Consider the following 13,386-nt stretch of genomic DNA (forward strand, 5'->3'; position numbering starts at 1 on the left):
CCTAATCTAACGGACATGAAAACAGAACAATGCTGCTGAATAGCAGAATTTAACCAAATCATGTACTAAACCATGTAAATTAAGGGATATAAGTGAATCTACATTAATTAAAAATAAGCCGATTCATTTGAGACTATGCTCAAAAAAATACTTAACTTACTAATACTTTATTGTAATCTGATTCATTGTAATCACTTTACAATGAATCAGACTTCCCAATACTAAATGATTTTTAACCAAAAACACTATTCATATCAGAGCTCATACAAGACAAATAAAATGGTAGCCTCTGCCAAGTTTTTTTTCTTTGCCAAGCAGACAAAGAAAAAAACCCCCAAGATTTAATTACATTTCTTTCTTTAAAGATTTCATTCCCTGTGTATTTACAGCGCATGTTTTTTGTGTGTTATGCATGCTTCCCTAACATATAATCTTGGTAGTTTATGGTAAAGTTGTTTACAGTATAAATATCAGAATTTCTCTTTCTTTGCGATGTCAGATTTTATTTTATTTTTTTTGGGGGGGGGGGGTGTATTGTCTTGTAACCATCCTTGAAAATGTAAGAGATGTTATTTTTAATTCACCAAAAAAAAAAAAAAAAAAAAACACGCTAAACTGCTACTTGCAACTGAACTATTGTCACACTATTGAAAAATGTAATGTGGTTTCATCAGTACTTTTTGTTCCTCAACATAAAATACACTAACAAAAAAATGCACATCCTTAATTTTAGCAAACAAATTTCTAGCATGGATCTGCACATTAAATACCCGCCATGCTCAGCAAGGTCCATTTCCTCAGTCGGGCACTACTCCTTTCTGCCTCCAGTAACAAATCGCCTGTCTACTCTCAACAGACCACAGTGCCTGCTTGTGCTGTGAATGTTCCTCACCTCCAGCTGTCTGCCGGCTCGCCTCAGTTGATGAGAATTCCAGGAGGCCTCCCATCCTCTTCAGTCATGTTCCTGTAGTTATTCTCAGCTTCATCCACTGTCCTAAAGCAGCAAAACATTGAGGGGAACCCAAAATAAACGCAACTCTAATAGACCAGAATAGATGAGTAAAGAGCGCTCACATTAAGAAGTCTTTGACATCCTCAACAGTGAGCTCGCCTGTGGTGTCCAGAGTGAAGTCAGCACTGCTGTTTGGAGAATCCAGGACGGGCGAGGATAAGGTGCTCCGCATTTCATCCAAGAGCCCTGAGAGAATGACCACATAGTATCTTATTTTATCTTTTTTTTCCCCCCAGACAGTGTGATTTGTATTGTCACAAAAGGGGTGAGAAAAATTCACTTCTATGTGAGACATTAAGTACATAAATTAGACTTCAGTCATAAAAGTTTTAATTTCCAGTAAAACAAAACCGCAGAAATGCTGCTAATTTCAGCTAGTTGGGTGAAGAATGACATTTATTTTCCATCTGTCTAGAGTTGAGTGCAGAATTGTTACCTTCAGACTTGCTCTCTGCTTGTGTCTTGTGTCTTCCATTAGCCTGTGGTGGAAGCGGCGTGCTGGAACCGCTAAAAAAAGATTGAAATGTGCTGAAAATGCAGAATTATTATTCTCCCCGAATGTCTGGGACATGATTAATTTCTTCAACATGATCATCATCCACCAAAATGACCCATCTGTACACTACCATTCAAATGTTTCTTTTCTATGTTCTGTTCTATGTTCTGAAAGAAGTCTCTTCTGCTCACCAAGGCTGAATTTATTTGTTAAAAAATACAGTAAAAACACTCACATTGTGTAATATTTTTAAAATTTTAAGTTAAACACTATAAATTTAAAATGCGATTTATTCCTGTGATAGTAAAGCTGAATTTTCAGCTGCCATTGCTCCAGTCTTCAATTTCACATGACCCTTTAGAAATCATTCTAATATGCTGATTTGCTGAGAAACATTTATTTTGAAAACTGCTGAATATTTCATGGAAACCATGATACTTTTTTCCAGAATTCTTTGATGAATATAAAATACAAGAGAGCAGAAATTATTTGAAAAAGAAATCTTTTGTAACATTAATGTCTTTACTGTCATTTTTGATTAATTTAGTGTGTCCTTGCTGAATACAAGCATTCTGTAAATGTCTTTGTATATAATGCTTTAATAAGGAATATTAAGGTGAAACATGCATTCATGTATTTGACTTCATTAAATTTTCCATTTCATTTTTTTAATGGACGTTTAATCTTGACAGTACATATTAATATTTTGATGCCATTAATGGCAATTATGTCTTCCAACTGTCACTTTTACTTCAACAAAAGTTTTCAAATCAGTGTAAGTTGTAAAGTCTAGGTTACAAGATACATTTCACCCATAGGATAATGTTTTATGAAATCGCTTGAGTAGCTCCTCCAACAGTAAAATCTCCTTGATCCAAAATATATTTGCATATTAAACATCAAATATCTAAAAGGCTGTAACTTTGATGTTGGAGGAATTTCACATTCAGACTCGACAGGCAGTTTTCTGGAAACTCAACATAGCACCTGGTCAGAACACTGTTAAACTGATTAGTGAAATCTCTCTGGTTTACCTGTGAGCAGAGAGATCGTGAGGTCGCTCCACATCCACTCGGCACAGCGGCTCTGTGATCACACGAGCCGACAGCGAGAAGCGCTCATACTCCGAGGGCGAAATCAGGTAGAACCCTAATAACATTGAAGGCAACATAGTTGAATCTCATTCATGGGGAAAAGCTCAAAGCTAGAAATTATTTCCATGCTGTTTGAGAATGAACTTCTAACCTTGCCCAGTCTTAGTGAACACACAGGAAGCAATGCCACTGATGTCTTCTTTGCGGATGCAGTCGTAGCGTACTTGCGGTCTCAGCGCTGGCACACTGAACACATGGATGTCTCCCAGATTGGTAAGGCACACTAGAGCGTTCTCAGAGTAATCTTCAGAGCTAATGCTGGTGAAGTTCGACAGCGCCACCTTTCGTACACGACAGCCTTCATGGGCGGTCAACTTGAACTTGGTCTTCGCGCTTACTTTAGGCAGCATGAACACCTACACAAAGAAAAAGAAAGGTTGTTCACTTCCACTCCATTTTTCTTTTTAAAAGATCCAGTTTATTTAGTTGTAAATATCCCAACCTTAAACTGCTCCTCGGAAGCAATAAGAACAGAGTGGCTGCCCTGCATGTCTGGGGCTTTGGCCAGATCTCTGGAGACTTCGTACGGCTCTGGCAGAGGGTTCCCTCGGCCATCCAGCACAGCGATGGACACCACTGGAGCTCTGTGCATGAGCTGGATCTCCTTCCCCAGCAGGGCCTCCACGCTCTGCTCGGAGAACTTCTCCTGTGACGGTACATCCAGAGCGTATGCGTACACTGAGCCAGAGTTTGTGCCGGCCCACATTGTAGGTCCGTGATGCGTTCCTGAGTGACAGAGGAAAAATAGTGCTGTCAACCAGGTGACCTACAGCCATAACAATAAATGTTAAGATGCTGGAGTCTCATTTACAAAACACATGCATGATTTGATGCCAGTTCCTTAGATTTGGTCTTACTTTTACAAATCCTGATTTGTTACTGTTTTTTTTAACTGTTATACTTTTAACTGTTTATAGTACCGTTATATGCAGGTCTGTAATCACGATATAGAGGGGTACATGTTCATCCCAACATTCAATTGACAGACTGTGAAACTTTGACATTTGGTTCACTTTTACAACATCTGGCAAGTGCAAAAAGAGTTCACATTTAATAAGAATTACTGGCCTATGTTTTATAATTCATCTTTCAGTCTCTGCTATTGATGACAAAATTAAAATTAATCAAACTTCAGTACTGAAATGTAAAGTAACAAAAGGCAAGAGCAAGCTGAAAAGACTTGAATAGGCATGCCATTAGTATATTAAGAGCATTAAAAAAAAAAAAAAAAAAACTCAGAGGGTACTCAACTATTGTAAACAATAAGAAAAAAAAGGTTGGCACACCACAGCTCCAAAACGGCAAAAAATATTTTTCTTATATTAAGAGCATTACCATTCAAAAGTTTTGAGGTCAGTATTTTTAAAAGAGGCTTATTTATAATACACATTAAATCGACCAAAAAGTCATTTAGAGAAAATACATTTATAAATGTTAAAAAAGATTTCCATTTTAACTTAATGCTGGTCTTTTGAACTTTCTATTCATCAAATAATACTAAAAAACATATTGCAGTTTTTTATGAAAATATTAAGCAGCACAACTATTAATACCAAGTCAGCATATTAGAATTAGATTTCTGAAGGATCATGCGCGGTAACGGCTACTGAAAATTCAGCTTTGCCAAAGGAATAAATAACATGTAAAAACACAAAACGGTTATTTTTAATTATAATTCTAACAAATCACATTATTACCGTTTTATAAAAAAACAGCCTAAACTATGGAGTAAGCAAGCATTGGATTTGAAATAAAAGGTTGAACAAGAATATGAATCCTGATGATCTAGCAAGTATTTCCTATTCCTGCTCCACGTGTCCACCCTAGTTCTGGATCTGTTATCTAACATCTGAATCAACTTATCAGCTTATTAGAACTCTCCATGACCTGATTTGGTGGCCTAAGTATTTTGTGAACATTTTTTAGTTTTCCCTGTTGAGTCAGCACAGCTGTTTCAGACAAAAGTGATCTAACCTGACCTACTATTATGTTCCAATAGCAAACCACTCACACCCATAACTGCACAGTACAAATGCAAAGTTATTCCCCCATTATTGTAAATCATTTAAATATATTGCACTAATAAAACAATAATACTTTGTTCAGAACTCCCTCATGGAAAATTCAGCTCTCCCCAAACATGATCTGACCACTATTGTGCGAGAGCCTGTTTGAGTCATGAGGTCACACGCGGACAAGAAGATGAGGAAAATGGGGCTGCCTCGTGCTTGTGACCCAGACAAGGTAATATAAAGTGACAGCGTAAATCATTTCACACGCAAACGAGGGCGAGTGTATAGCAGCCTTGATCAGGTTAAACCATATACAGCTCACACATTTCACACAGGACAGACAAAACTTAGATCTGGAATTAGATCAACAGCAAAATTGCTTATGCTGATCTGATATCAGACTGATAATTAAAAATAAAGATTAAATTAAAAACAGGCTTGTACAACTGATAAAGTCAAACTAGGGCTGTGACTACTTCAAACTGGAATAATTCACAAATAATCTCAATTGCAATTTTTGTATATTTGCACTTTTTTTTTTTAAACATCCAAATTGGATTTAATTTATATGATGGATTTGATATAGTATAGAATCGTAATGTCAAATTCAGTTACATAAAAACTAGTCACTAGTCAAGTAGTTACACTGCCTGAACTGCTAAACTCTGCCATATTTGAAACCTTTTCCCCCACAATTCTCACCATCTCTGAGGAAAGTGTCGGCGAAGCAGAGGCAGCGCACCACTCCAGACAGCGAGTCGTCTGCAGAGCGGGGCTCAATACGTCTCTGCACTGGTGTCACCTCAGCATCGTGCTCTGCCAACTGAGCGTTAGCCTCCTGCACCTGATGAAGACAAGATGAGCTTCTTAAAGTAAACTAATAATCAACAAGTAAACAGACTCACAAACAATGGCCTCATCCCCTAATCACAAAACCTGTAAGATGGTAATGCATGTGAGAGATTTCCAGACACTCACTTTACTGGTGGGACTATTAACCACAGCACGTTTCTTTCCTGAGACTCTGCTCTTCCGGATTCTCCTGAAAGACTGGCGCAGGGATTTCTTCAGAGACTTCACTCGAGACAGCGGGCCCTCCATAGCCAAAGAGTCATTGGGGTGTAGAGTGCACCTATGAAAAAAAAAAAAAAAAAAAAGTAAAAAAAAAAATCCTTCCTTTATAGCAAAGTAGTCACAGACAAGTCAGATTTTTAATTATATCCTATGAGGGTTTTTTGCATTCCAACTGCTGAAGGAAAGTCTTATTCAGATTAAGGTTTACTATATACCTACAAAAATTGTATTAATTCATTAGGGAATGTAATGGATAATTCATTACTGTTGGTATAAATATAAACATTCATAAAGTGATAGTTATTATATAGTTATTACAAATAAAAATGATTAAATAATTGAATTCACTTAATACAACACTTAATATCATAATAATAAATTCAATTAGCAGTAAAGTACTTTAATAAAAGTATTAATAATAGTAATATAATTTTAAAATATATTTTGTTTTAATACATTTCTTTAAAACAATTTCTGTATTATTAACTTAAAGTAATTTAAATGTATGAATTTATTGTTGTTATAAATAATATATATATATATATATATATATATATATATATATATATATATATATATATATATATATATATATATATATATATATATATATATATATAAATTACTTCAATAAATGTATTAATAGCATACATAAATATTGATTCATTTTTTTAAAGAAATGTATAATTATAATTATTATTATTGTTGTTGTTAATAATAATAATAATAATAATATATTTAAATTACATTAACAAAAGTATAATCATTTAAATAAGTAATACATTTCTTTATAACATTACTTTTGTATTATTATTATTATTATTATTAAATACTTTTATTAAAGTAATTTAAATGTATAAAATATTGTTGTCGTTAACAATAATAATAATAATAATCAACATTTAAACTACTTTAACAAAAGTATTAATAATAATAAATATAAAAATAGTTTTATTTTAAGAAATGTATTATCATCATTATATTATTATTGTTGTTAATAATAATAATTTTATAATTGGGTTGGTTATTATAAGCAAATTCTAGCAGCAGATGCGGAGTATGCAAGAATATTTTATAATAATTAATTGGATTCACATGCAATCTCTTTCCATTTGAAGCACTGATTAACAAGCATTTGGCAAAGTAACACAGCATCTTTGGATGGCCCCTCAAGTTACCTCGCCAGCACTGGACTTCGCCGATGGTAGTCAAAGAGGCCAAAGCCATGACTGGTGCCAAAGGCAATGAGGTTCCACTCTGCGTGCAGGGTTACTGAAGTAACGGCCGCAGGGGGCATGCACTGCACCAGGACAACCGGCTGGAGTCCAGGAGCAAACACTACTGAGCCGCTCTTAGGAGGGAGCCGGTCATGACCCTTCCACGTGAAACCCTCTCGGTCCTGGAGCAGGTCCACTGTGGCCACGTCAATCATGTGATCGGACTTCTCTTCGCTAAGAACCATAACTATAACCTGTGAACAGAGTACAGGTTACAACATTACCATCACTTATTTTTGTGAAGACAATTTGAAAGCCTAGAGAGCATAGTCGTTAGTTTAATAATAAAGTCATTATTTTTGTTTTTTTTTTGAGTAAAAAAAATAAAATAAAAAATAAAGTATTCTCGTAAAATTACAGTTGAACCCCTAATGTCACATGGACTATTTTAATGATATCTTTACTACCTTTCTGGGCCTTGAGCGTGGTAGTTATGTTGCTGTCTATGGAGGGTCAGAAAGTTCTCGGATTTCATCTAAAATATCTTAATTTATGATGAACAAAAGTCTTACGGGTTTAAGTAATTAATGAGAGAATTTTCATTTTTGGGTGAACTATAACTAAGAGGTTATGAGATTTCATTATGGTTAGGATGCTGCCTTTGTAGACGGCACACAGCAAAGCCGCTTAACTAAGCTTTTTGAAACAAAGCTACTGAATTAAAAATATATTTGCATTAATCATTAAAAACTAGTGATCCTACTTGTCCAGCAGTTCCAGCCACCACCAGTTTTCCGCTGTATTTACAGAGGCTGATCTTCTGGATTCCAAGTCTGGGATCATCACTGTATGGGTCAAAACAGCCCACCTGGAAATAAATGAAAAGCAAACATGGACTGTTATTCTTCTTCTTTGATTCTTAAGACTGTACAAACAGAGCTGTAATATCCCTGTTATGAGGGACGTATAGTACAAAAACACACCTGAGCCAATCAAGTCCATTCTAACTGTAACAAACAAATATCTTCCGCATGCCAAAGAAAAGTCAAATACCATGCCTTAAAGAAAAGGCATCAGCCATATAGCTCTACACAGGTTATTATGAGCAATATAATGCAATCAATACAAGACTGCATTTCCTTCCCCTCTAGACACATTGACCCTCAACAACGTCTGATCCCAGCCAAACAGCTGTGGACAAAGACTAGAACAAAGAAAAGAGGAATGTGCATGTTATGAGAAAAAAAAAAAAAGTTAAACAAAAGTAACGCAGAAGTGCCATCCAGAGCAGAAATGTGCTTCATCTTCAGCAGACGTCAGCAAAGCTTTTCAGTCATCAGACCGACATTCTGCTTTTAATTAAGGTGCAAAAGGAATCAGCTCCAGTGTGAATCCCATATGCTAAAGTGGGCCACGTGCCAGACTGTAGTTGGCGTTTTATGGAGAAGCTGAAGAGGTGGATTAGGAAAACAAAACAAAAAAAAAAAAAAAGAGAAGGGAGAGGTCAAGAAACTTGCTAAAGCTTCCCTTGTTTTGAAAGAAAACAGTGAGTAGAGTAAAATAAAATAAAATAACACTGTCCCGGTGTTCAGATGATGTGATTTAAGCTTTGTTTTAAAAGTGAAAAAAAAAAATTCATCAGATCTCCTATAAATCCCTGACCTTTCTGAAAGGAGGCCATTCCTCCTCCCCGGCCTGTGTCAGGCTGTCGTTGTGGTCGCAGTCTGTCTGAAAGATGTTGGCTGTGCTCAGCTTGTACAGCGGTTTGAGCGACACTCCTGACGCATCCCAGAAACGCACTGTACCATCCTCATGACTGAAAAAAAAACAAATACAAGCAAACATTATCCTGACAACTGATCCAAATAAACAGGAATGTTTTCATTAAAGTCTGTGGGACGTTTTATCAAAACACTGAAGAAAAATGTAAGCAGCTGTTCAAATAACTTAATTTTGATTTCTCATTAGTGATAGGAATAAAATAAAATAGAACAGAGAACAGAACCGAACAAAAACTAAATATCTCACCCAGTTAACAGCAGTTCTTTCTGCGTTGGATCATATGCTAAGTTTTTCCCTCCACATATTGGCCAATTCTGTCAAAACACAAGAGGAAAAAGAAAGCACACTCAGGTCGGCCACTTTAACAAAAAAAATATCTGGCAAACTTTAAATTCTCTAATGAAATAACATTAAATAAGAACTTTGATGCTAGTTTGTGTTTTATTGGTGGTTGTTAAATAAAATCCACTTTAGAAAGACTAAGCTATTAAATCTAAAAATGCAATATGAGTGTGCCATATTAAATCAATTCATTTATATAAGAGACAAAAAAAAAAAAAAAAAAAAGGGTGGTGTTTGTTTTATGATGTTAAACCTGGTTTTGGGTTTCTGTATGGGGTCTTTTAATTCACCTACCTCGTAGTTCTGCAGAGGACACTGCTGCTGGCCCGCACTGATCACTCTCTCCCACAGTTTGGGAGGCACATTTGAGATGTGACATGAACAGGTGATGGCAGAGGAGTGCAGAGGAGCTAGATAGGGAGCAGGGACAGTGGGCCAGCCAGCCATCTGAAGATCAATCACTACCAGCTCCTCTTCCAAAAGAACCACAAGCGCTGATGGGTCATCAAATTCTGTAAGGCACAAAAATAACTAATGTCCATGCACAGGAAATAAAAATAAACATTTAGCATTCGCATGTATCAGTGATTTATAAGACACTTATTACAGGAACAGCTCCACAGAAGCAACCCAGGTCCAAGTGCCCCGATTAAGGGAACAATAGTGCTAGCTTAGTAATTGCCCCATGTGAGAGAACCTGTAACTAGGGCTGGGCAGTATGATCATATATACCATCATCATTTATATGACAGCATATTCATGGTACACTTTTACATAATTTGAGTGTTCTTCAGATTGATGGCAGACATATTTGTTCCGAAAAATATTCTGGTCTGCATCAGTCAAGTAAATAACCAATAAATATTAACAACATTATTAGTATTAGTATTAATAATAATAATAATAATAATAATAATAATAATAATAAAGTAACCGCATAATAATAATAATAATTAGTAATAGTAGTATTAAATATTAATTATATATTATTCCACAACAACAATCACCATCCATTATTGAATAATAATACTAAATTGTTATTACTTCATTAAATAATAATAATACATTTTTACTTCGAGATGTTTAAAGTCACTAGATAGATATGGTTGTATAACAAAACAGTTTGGGGTTGAACTTTCAGCAAAATTAATCATATTATTATAGATACTATTACAGTGAAATAAAATTGCTCAAAATAAGAGTTAGGTCAAACAACCCACCCTTCTTTTCAGTTATCAGCCCAAATGTTTAAACATTAAGCCATCCCACCGGCCCCATGGGTGGCCTGCTCACCCTTATCTTTGTCTGTGCAGTGAATGGTGAAGAAGTCTATGACACGCGAGGTGAAATCAAGGGTGACGTGGCTGCTGTTCTGGAGGATGGTTAAACAGTGTCTGTCTCCATAGCTGGCTCTGGGCATCCCGCCACTGAACAGCACTAGAGGAGCTCTACAGACACAACAGAGGAGACCCTCCTGAGAGAACTGAAATATTCTATTATGGGATTTCATTTCTCACACATTACAGCACGCACCCTGATTCTGTTGTCCTCCACAGGATCTTGTTCACGGCTTTGCAGGGAAAGGGGCCTGAGATGAATAACACCAAAATGAGGAAAACAGAAAGACAAACCGAGTTTAAAAGAAACCACCAAAACTACAGAAATCTTGGCAGAATACATGGTAAAAATTGGAAAATATCCTTAGATCCCCCAAGCGGTTTGTGTCAACAAACCATCAGCTAATAGTGAAGAGTGTATTTGAGGTTTACGATCCCTTTAATAGGTCTGGAGCAGGATTTTAATGGCCTATTACAAAAGTTGAACGGACTCTAAGCGTTGCTATAGAACAACATTTCCTGGCATTGTGCAAGTTAAGCAAACATTACAGCATGACCAGTCGTCAATGAGCTTATGGCTACTGCAATTACTATACCTCCATAAAAAAAGCCCAAAACATGAAGTGCGTTTACATGCATGTTAAAATGTCTGATTCCAGTCAGAATAAAACCATAATGAGTCTTATTTAAATAAACACTTTAGTCTGACTGAGATTGTACTAGACCTGGACCGTGCGATTGCAGCTCGGCTTTGTCCAACATGTATTTACATTAATCGGACAGTTATCCTAAAAAGTTTGGGTTAGTAAGATTTTTCTTAATGTATTTAGTTTTTTTTATTATTATTATTTATATTACAACGTGAAAGAATCATATCCTATTTTACCAAATTTTAAAATGTCATTCATTCATGTGATGCAAAGCTGAATGTTCAGCATCATTACTCCAGTCTTCAGTGTCACATGATCCTTCAGAAATCATTCTAACATGGTGATTTGCTGCACGAGAAACATTTCTAATTAATCTATGTTGAAAACTCTTGTTCTGCTTAAAATATTTTTTGCAAAGAATGTAATTACTTTTTTTTTTTTCAGGATTCTCCTGCGTATAAAGTTCAAAAGAACAGCATTTATCTGAAATAAATATATTTTCTGTCACTTTTGATCAATTTAATGTATAAATTAGGGCCGGGACTTTAACGCGTTAATTTAGATTAATTAATTACACAAAAATAACGCGTAAAAATTTAACGCATTTTAATCACACTTATTTTTGCACAGCGGAACGTTTCTCACTGGATGAGTTTCGGCGGACCCATTATACTGGAGCACCAACTAGCGTTCAGACAAAAACAAACCACAGTGAATATGGACAAAGAAGCTGATGAGACCGCTTTGGTTGGCCCTGTGGATGGGAAATTTAAAAATCCATATGAAAAAAAACTTACTTCTCACTGTTCTCAGGTCAAATATTTATATGCGATTAAAATGCGATTAATTTCGATTAAATAATTACAAAGCCTCTAATTAATTCGATTATTTTTTTTAATCGAGTCCCGGCCCTAGTATAAATATTATAATGTATGATTTAATAGACTTTTTTAATTTAGAAAAAACAAATCTGACCCCAAACTTTTGAATGATAGTGTACACGTCGCCAGACAGATGGAAAATGTAACTTGACCATTGTAATCAAACAAACCTACTGCTAACAAACAATCCATTTGTGTGAGAAACAATGAGAAAAAGGGAAGGGTGTGTAATTGGCATGTGTTACGGCTCACCATATGGTATGGTGGATGAGATGGGGTCATGAGTGCAGGGATTGCTGCTGCTGACAGCCCACACCATGTATCCGCCATCACTATGGGAACTAACAAAGCTGTTCCCGGACCGTTCCCAGACCAAACTCTCCAGCTGCTGCAAGAGTGACAGTACCACACAATACATGGTGTCAAAGGAGGAGCAAAGACGATGAAAGGAAGTCGAAAGGTTTGAGTTAAACCATCTGGACATCTTAACTTCAAGCACTGAAGATTTAAAGATGGAATTAAATGAGTTTTTATAAAAACGTGGACAGACCTCTTGACCTGATCACTTTGAAAGTCTACAGTGCAATTATTTGACATTTACAGAGACTTTAAAACACTGATGTCTATGTTTCTATTTCAGTTCAATGCGTTTCAACCACAACCCCAAAGAGTGTTGAAAACCATTTGAGAGATATCAAACAAACTCCCACACAAACCCACCTGCTTTCCCAGGAAGAGGTTGTCTACATGCCGACTGTTGAGGTCCCAGAGTACAACCAGACCTCTGCTGTAACCAATGAGGATTTTATCAGAGTCTTGTGGATGTTCCTGTAGGGACTCCACAGGCCCCAATGATTTCCCACACTTGTACTCCTCTGGAACACTGAAAAGGAGAATAACAAGACATGTGAATGACATTACAAATAGCAAGCTTTTATTCAGAAGATTGAGGAAACCCTACAGACAGATGACAAAACCAAGCAATACGCTGCACCAAGGAACACTGGGAAGATTTATTCTCTTTGTAGTGCCGCTCAACTGCATTTCTATTTGGTGAAAACCCCAAATATGAGTACACACTACTGAAGTAGAGAAAACCTTTAACTGTAAAACTTCACTCCGCAATTTTTTTCTCAACCGAATCAAACGCAGGCTTGTGTGGAAAAGCATTTTGCATGGAAAAATGTGCAGGTCTCAGGGTTCAATGAGCGATGAATAAACCGAGCTCCAAGCTTTGAGAACAATGTATCGAACATTTGGCAACAATTACTCTTGATTCATGTTTGCAAAGTCTAACGGGGTGAACGGAAAGAAAACACAAAGTTCATTAAACAAGTCAAAAACAAAAAATATCAGTGGTTTCAATGCAAAGGTAACAGCAGAAGTTGACAACATTATCAGACGCTGACATGCTTAAATTCAGTTTGAA

The 13,386-nt window shown here is 36.1% G+C and overlaps 1 protein-coding gene across 5 annotated transcripts in view; it reads right to left on the reverse strand.

Annotated features, from left to right (window-relative positions):
* Positions 1 to 13,386, reverse strand: part of LOC306868713 (lethal(2) giant larvae protein homolog 1-like) — a 36,170-nt gene that overhangs the window by 2,334 nt on the left and 20,450 nt on the right. For 3 of the 5 annotated variants that reach the window (XM_079415009.1, XM_079415011.1, XM_079415010.1), the window contains exons 6-22: positions 12,678 to 12,840; positions 12,210 to 12,345; positions 10,623 to 10,677; positions 10,383 to 10,537; positions 9,384 to 9,601; positions 8,994 to 9,061; positions 8,628 to 8,781; positions 7,729 to 7,833; positions 6,927 to 7,219; positions 5,653 to 5,806; positions 5,377 to 5,518; positions 3,105 to 3,388; positions 2,754 to 3,018; positions 2,543 to 2,657; positions 1,449 to 1,519; positions 1,075 to 1,198; positions 893 to 994 (exon numbers count right to left, since the gene is read on the reverse strand). In XM_079415009.1, coding sequence (XP_079271135.1) covers positions 916 to 994; positions 1,075 to 1,198; positions 1,449 to 1,519; positions 2,543 to 2,657; positions 2,754 to 3,018; positions 3,105 to 3,388; positions 5,377 to 5,518; positions 5,653 to 5,806; positions 6,927 to 7,219; positions 7,729 to 7,833; positions 8,628 to 8,781; positions 8,994 to 9,061; positions 9,384 to 9,601; positions 10,383 to 10,537; positions 10,623 to 10,677; positions 12,210 to 12,345; positions 12,678 to 12,840 — 2,581 coding nt within the window. In that variant the 3' untranslated portion in view covers positions 893 to 915. The remainder of the gene's footprint in view (positions 1 to 892; positions 995 to 1,074; positions 1,199 to 1,448; positions 1,520 to 2,542; positions 2,658 to 2,753; positions 3,019 to 3,104; positions 3,389 to 5,376; positions 5,519 to 5,652; positions 5,807 to 6,926; positions 7,220 to 7,728; positions 7,834 to 8,627; positions 8,782 to 8,993; positions 9,062 to 9,383; positions 9,602 to 10,382; positions 10,538 to 10,622; positions 10,678 to 12,209; positions 12,346 to 12,677; positions 12,841 to 13,386) is intronic. The other 2 variants (XR_013784120.1, XR_013784121.1) reach the window with 1 other exon arrangement.

Source organism: Barbus barbus (genome assembly GCF_936440315.1).
Source record: "Barbus barbus genome assembly, chromosome: 4".
NCBI lineage: Eukaryota > Metazoa > Chordata > Actinopteri > Cypriniformes > Cyprinidae > Barbus > Barbus barbus.